Source organism: Etheostoma spectabile, chromosome 23 (assembly GCF_008692095.1).
Source record: "Etheostoma spectabile isolate EspeVRDwgs_2016 chromosome 23, UIUC_Espe_1.0, whole genome shotgun sequence".
NCBI lineage: Eukaryota > Metazoa > Chordata > Actinopteri > Perciformes > Percidae > Etheostoma > Etheostoma spectabile.
In genome coordinates, this window is record NC_045755.1 from 957,284 (window position 1) to 964,320 (window position 7,037).

General features: G+C 38.6%; 1 protein-coding gene across 1 annotated transcript in view; it reads left to right on the forward strand.

Moving 5' to 3' along the window:
* Positions 1-3,683: 3,683 nt before the first annotated feature.
* The window catches only part of LOC116673448 (EF-hand calcium-binding domain-containing protein 6), a 67,816-nt gene continuing 64,462 nt past the window's right edge, over positions 3,684-7,037 (forward strand). Inside the window, exon 1 of the mRNA XM_032505799.1 lies at positions 3,684-4,162. Within this exon, the coding sequence (XP_032361690.1) occupies positions 4,015-4,162 (148 nt within the window). The 5' untranslated portion in view covers positions 3,684-4,014. The remainder of the gene's footprint in view (positions 4,163-7,037) is intronic.

A 7,037-nucleotide genomic window follows, 5' to 3' on the forward strand; every position in this document is an offset into this window, starting at 1 on the left:
TTGAGTTAGAAAAGCAGAAATTAGGAATTATTTAGACTAAAATGAAAGGAATGGATGGTGATGGATAATCACAGACTGGAATATTTCATCTCATACTCAATACTATTTCAAAACCACTTCAATTTGTTTTCAAATGCTAATAAGATGCCCCAAAACTGTAAGTGAAAGTAGACGATTGGTATTGCCAAAGAGCATTGGTGTGGAATCAATCATGTATAGGAAAATGGGTCAATTTGACCCGAGGACAACATGAGGGTTAAAATAAACAAAAACATTAAAAGATCATTTATATTCATATTTATCTTGGGGGAAGGGGGTAGGACCTAATAAGTTGTTTATCAACATCTTCCTACTCATTTTTGAACATGGGAATTTTTTTTAGTTGGAATTACTTTCAATTTTGAAAGATTGTGCTGAGAAGTACATGACCTTATTTATTTGTCATTTTAATGATATACAGTCCCTGACAAAAGTCTTGTCACTTATCTATTTTGTAGAAACACCTGCTATACCTGACTTTAATAATTAATCAATTGGTGTAAGAAATAGCTCATATGAAAGCTAAAACCCTCCCAATATTGTTCATGCACTGAATAATTATTTCACTAAAAAAGATTTTATTTACACAAGACAGAAGGTCAATTTTGGCAAGACAAAAGTTTGTCGCCTAACATAAATTGAACAAATTTACTACAAATACTTAATATGTCACAAATTAAATAGTGGTGCTGTGAGATTCAAATTTAATATCTTGTATGCTTCCATGAGCTTGAAGGACTGCATCCATGCGGTTTGGCAAGGTTCATACAATGTTTGATGAAGTCATCAGAAATAGCTGAAGCAGTCTTGCATGCCTCCCAAGTCATCAAATTCTTTGTTTGGTCTTCCATCTTCCTCTTTCATCCACCCCCATATGCTCAATGACGTTCATGGTGTGACTGGGCCGCCATCCTGGAGCATCTTGATCTTCTCGCCTTGAGGAACTTTGAAGTGAGATGGAAGTATGCGATGGAGCACCATCCTGCTGGAGAATTTGCCTCTTTTATGTTGGAATATAAGAGGTAGCTAGATTTCTTGGTATTTGAGACTATTTGATGTTGCCTTCCACCTGCAGATCTCTCGCACACCCCCTACTATGTAACCCCAGACCATGATTTTTCCACCACCAAACTTCACTGTTTTCTGGGGGAATCTGTGGATTCATGCGGCTCCAGAGGTCTGCAATATTTGCGGCAACTGTGTGTAATTCAACAGAAGATTCATCTGAAATCCACTTTCTTCCACTTCTCAGCGGCCTTCCTTTTAGCGGCTGTGGGCCTTGGCAAATGCCACATGGTTTTTTCAATTGTCTTTTGTTTAGTGCTGGCTTCGGCACTGATTTGACCATGGAGCCATTTCGAGACAGAATCCACAAACCGTTTCTGGTTGACACAGGGACTTAAGGTGACCAGGTCTGGTGGAGCTTTGCTGCAGTGGAAATGGCTGGCCTTGGATTTTGACCAACAAATGGTCAATCTAGAGCAGTTGTCTTGCGGGTCTGCCTGACCTGGGCTTGTCAAAAACATCTCCAGTGTCTTCAATGTTTTTTTAATCCTCTGTACTTGACGCTGAGACACCATTGAAGTGTCTGCCACATCAGCAGTGGATCTGTTCTTCAGCCTCTTGATAATCAAACTTTAATCTCAGGGTGAATCTTAGGCATGTTTGTTGCAGATGTCTAGTTGCAGTTGATGTGAAGGTCTATGTGTGCTGGGGTTGTTTTTATACACACCTGAGACCTAATTGATCCATTATTAGTCACAGGTGAGCTCTATGACCAGCGACAACACTTATGTCTTTGCAAAAATTGACTCAATGGGCTTTACCAAGCTGTGAATATTGAAATACTTTTTGACAGTTTCTTTGCACTGAAACATTATTACAGAAGCTGTTAGGATTAAAATGAGACCTTTTCTTGTAAATAAATCTTGATTAGAAATATATTTCAGCGGCACTTCAGGTCAATTTGTACACAAGCGACAAGACTTTTGTCAGGGACTGTATGTATGCATGAACGTATGTATATATAACTTTTTACTCACATGTTCAAATAAACCATTAACTAACTAAAAAGTCTAGATATTTTGATTGAACGTGTGCTAAATCATGCTTCATCTTTCCAGTGCTACTGTAACACAATGTTTAAGCATTTATAATTATCTTTTAATAGTCCCTTAAGGCCACAGTGGCAGCTGTGCAAAAGTAACATGTTTTGTAAGTAAAAATAGCAATACCACAATTCAAATTACAAACCCACAGTTAAAAAGCCTGCAATAGACGATTTGGCCACTTGGCAAAATTAACAAGGCATAAACACCTATATAGCCTATCACCTTTTTAAATGGCATCGCTAACTTGTTAGCTTTTACACATCCAGCAGAAACATTGGCATTGAATTTGTGTTTGTAGCCTAATGTAAATTATATATTCAGTAAGTTTTAGTTCTGGTTTTGGTCTTCATTAACTTTTTTGTAAAATATATGTCTGTCTGTCCGTTTCTGAACAGGTTGCAGTGCCCTTTAGGGTTTTTAGAGGGTTTTCTATCTCCTAAATCAAGTGCCTGAAAACGAAGTTCATGAGCAGTTAAAGTGAACCAAAAAAGTCAAGTTTCTGGCTCTTAAACTAAAACAATGAACAGGAAGAGGCGAAAATCTTTGTTGAGCTGAACGGAACAGCAGCTAGGTGGTGATAATTCTCTGTGGGTTTGTCATTAGAGCAACACGTTTCACATTTGTCCCTATAAAACACTGATATATTGAGAAAGAGGAGACAAGTTTGATAAGACATGGGAATAAAAATGTGGAACCCATAGTTGTTGGCTATTGTATAAATCCTCACTGTGCAAATTAGTTGGTGATTTGTATACAGTGTGTCAAATTCATTTAACTTTAACCTCAAGATGTTTTTGTTTCTAGTGTCCCTCCGTACTATGACCGTGGAATATTGTTGTAATCCAAGATGTGCTGTGTTCTATATGTTCAGTATATTTAGTGTTCTTTGTTAGGTTTTTGGTTTTCAGTTTTTGCCCTTCTTTTCTTATTCTTTTAAACACATTTAAAAAAAAAAACACTGATATATTAAGTTGTACAAAAGTATTGTCAGCAACATGCACTTCACCTTCATGTTGTCCTTGGGTCAAATTGATCCATTTTCATTTAAGTGTTTTTTTTTCCAAAAAAATGGGTCATTGAACATTAAAAAATATCAAAAAACTTTGGAAAAAACAACCCACAACGTTAAAAAAGTGACAAAACTGTTGGAAGAAACGATAATAATGTTGAAAAAAAGTGACCAAAATGTTTTTTTTCATGGTTCACGGGAAGACAACACAAGGGTTAAAGTGGCCTGTCTAAACTAAAAGTTGTTTGTTTTTCAGTGTTAAACGATAATATCATACTATGGATTATGATTACTGGTGGATTAAAGTGTTGACGCTGGACAGTCTTGGATTTTATTTTACATGCTATTAATCCAAATCTTAACTCTTAACGAGGTAAGTGAAAGCTAACTATGGCTGTCTAATCAATGTAGTTGGATAGAAGTGTTAAGTAATATACAAATGAAAATACTCAGTACAAGTAATCAGTAAATGTACTTTCCACAACTTTATTCAATATCTGTCTTGCCCATACAATGTCTTGCCATTTAACATTTAGAAGACTTTCTGTTTTTTTGCATCCATGGTGACAGATTTGACAATAGCGAGCTGTGGCAACAAAACTAGACTGAATGGTTGAATACAGTGTGACGTGCTTGGAAGTGCCAACTGCTGATTCATCTCACACACACACACACACACACACACACACACACACACACACACACACACACAAAGAGAGAGAGAAAGAGACAGAGGGAGTGAGAGCAAGATCATGTTCATGTGTCAACTAGCAACCGCAGTCACTACCCAGTGTCATTTATCACCCTCCTGTCCTCCTCCAGCCTCTCTCCCCACACACACCACTTTCACCCAGTATGGCCAAGCTGCTGCCTCTTCACCCTGGCTTGGGACAACTGGTCATTGGCCCTCGGCCCCACACGGCTCTGGGCACTACCGCACATTCCTTCGCAAAGAGACAGACAGGTGGCGGACAACGGCAAACATGGGTCCACACAGACAGAAGTAAGTCCATTTTCAGCCTTTAGTGTTCTCAGCTGTAGTTGCCAGATACCAGATACAAACCAGATATTTTTTGATATCACTTGCAGAATGATTAAGCCTGGCCCTGCGCAATGAAAATGCTAAATGCTTGCTTGTTGCTTAGTTAGTCACAACCCACATGGCTTTAACAATGCTTAATATATCACTTACTAGGCTTTCATAGATAATTCATGAGCCACTGATAAAAACAAGTTTTTGTTTAGTTTTTATTCAACTTTGACATTAGAGAGTATATTTCTGATGAATTTAATTCTACTTTAATTCAGTGTTTGTCTCTTATTAATGGATTATTTGTGATCTAAAAAAACAATGCATTAACCATTAATAAAACCAATAATTTACAACTTATGGACCCTCTCTTTCTCTGCATATTTATATGGGGTGGCTGTAAATCAGGTAGAACGGTACCAATCGGAAGGTTGCTGGCTCTGCAGTGCCATGTTGAAGGGTCCTTGGACAAGACGCCGAACCCTGAATGCACCATCAGTGTGTGTGAACATGGACATACATTTCAAAATTAGGGGGAGTTGAGATCTAGGGAGGTCCCAACAAAAACATAGAAAAAGTTGTTTAAAAATAAAAACGGAAAACTTTGAAAAATTATTTAAAAAAAATTAAAAACCTGAAAAGAAACAAAAGCTTTGAAAAACAGCTCAGTTTTAATTATTGGATGGGTTTTAAGCCCCCTATTCTCTCATAAATTACACCCATGTGCATCAATGTTTATCTGATTAGCAAGTGGCACCTCATATGGGAAGAAGAGTGTGACTGGGAAAGATTCAAGATTCAAGATTCAAGATTCAAGATTTCTTTATTGTCATACCTCAGTACACTGTAGTACGAAATTCCGTGCAAAGTTCACAGCTGAAAAAATACAGCTCAGAAACAATTAAAAAACACTGTGGAAAAGTCGAGATATTAGTTATATGAATTACAATAAATAAATGCTTAAATGCTTATATGGGTGTGCAGGGAATGTAGAGTGATAAATATAAATATCTGTATATTAGATACTTACAGTTGGGAAAAAGTATAAATTATAAATATCTGTATTTAAAGTAAAGAATAAGGTGCAGTCAGAACATATACTAAGGTGCATTTCAAACAGGTTAATTTGTACATATAGATGCATAGTACATAAAAGTTACATAATAGAGTTCAGAAAGATTGGACTGTTTTAGTGTGTTTTCATTTTAAAGCGCTATGTACTAACTAGGAAAGCACTAAATAAATGCAGTCCAATGTAGTGGAAGCAGTGGTGGGCTGTCAGGGCAATCAGGGCCTTCTCTGCTGGCCCTGTCAAAATCAAAAATATATATTTTTTCACAATTAAATTAATGTGTGTCGAAAAATCAATTACTTTTTCAGCACGTTACGATTATATTTCCAGAAAGTATATGGTAGCTGGATTTTCCATGTCATCTAAACGCATCACAGCTCCATGGACCAGCACTAGTAGGATTGCTAGCCCTTCATTGAAGCTGCCATTTCCCATTTGATTATAGCTTTGAGTGACGTGTGTATCAGCCAATCAAATGTTGATGTGTAGTTATAGAACGCCATAGGGGCCCAGCGTTGTGTCAACGCTAGCCCCCTTGAACCTTTTAGCGGGTTGTGAGTGAACTAGCTATGGCCGCTGCCTTCACACCTCCTAACAATCCTGTTTCCGATTTCCTTCATGTGCCTTTTTCAAGGCGGTCGTTTGGAGAGAGTAAAGAAATTATTTTAAGAGGAAGACCTACACCTGAGCTGAATGAGCTGACCAAGGCTGGCAAAGGTTTTGTGCGGGACTTCACTGAGGGTCACTACGACCGCTAGGACTGGCTAACAGCTAGCATCGAGCGGAACAAGCTATTTTGCTGGCCGTGTTTGCTTTTTAATACCAGTCAGGGAACATGGAACACCACAGGTTTTACCAGGCTTAATAGCTTCACCAAGGCAGCTAGCAAACATCAGGCAGCCGAGCGACACCTCACGATGGTGGTACATTTGAAGGCCTTTGGTGAGTCCAGGGTGGATTTGCAACTGGATGATCAGTGGAGACGAGAGACAAGCCTGCCCAATGAGAGAGTGAGAAAAAACAGGAACATCTGGAAGGATTCAAAAATGATCTCATAAGTGCTGTTGCTGAGGTGCTAAATGATGCCATCAAAAAAAGAGATCAACAACACCTAGTTTGATGCAGTTATGGTGGACGAGACCACAGATTTAAGCAACACTGCACACCTGTCATTTGTACTTCGGTATGTTACTGACACCAGAGTAAAAGAGATACTTTTAAAGTTTAGACAAGCTCAGGATCTAGCAGCCACGAGTGCAAAACAAAGTTAGTGGCACAGTGTTATGACGGATCCCGCTATGGCATCGGGACTTACTGGGGTACAGGCGCGCGTAAAAGAAGAAAAGTAAGGATAGGAGGATGGATTCAATTTACAAGTATTTTATACATTTGAATTGATATTGTTTGGGTATAGATGGTGATGCTGTGTTGATGTGCTTAAAGATGTTTAATGCACAGTGCTGTGCGTGTGCTGTGTGGTTGTTTGATTGTTATTTTTTGGTTGTGGGGGGGGTGTTAGAGGTCGTTACAGAAGGCCTTGACTGAAAGCCCACGGTACGCTACTGAGTGGAAGTACATTTAGGGATACAGGTATGTGTACTGTTTTATGTGTTCCCCTCCTGTAATTTTTTTCTGTTATAAGTGGCTTCAAAGTGACGTGTGGTAGAGCGTTTGCCTGCCAATTGGAAGGTTGGTGGTTCAATCCCTGGCCCTGCAGTCCCATGTCCCATGTTGAATGAATGTCTGAGGGTTTATCTGATGAGCAGGTGGCACCTT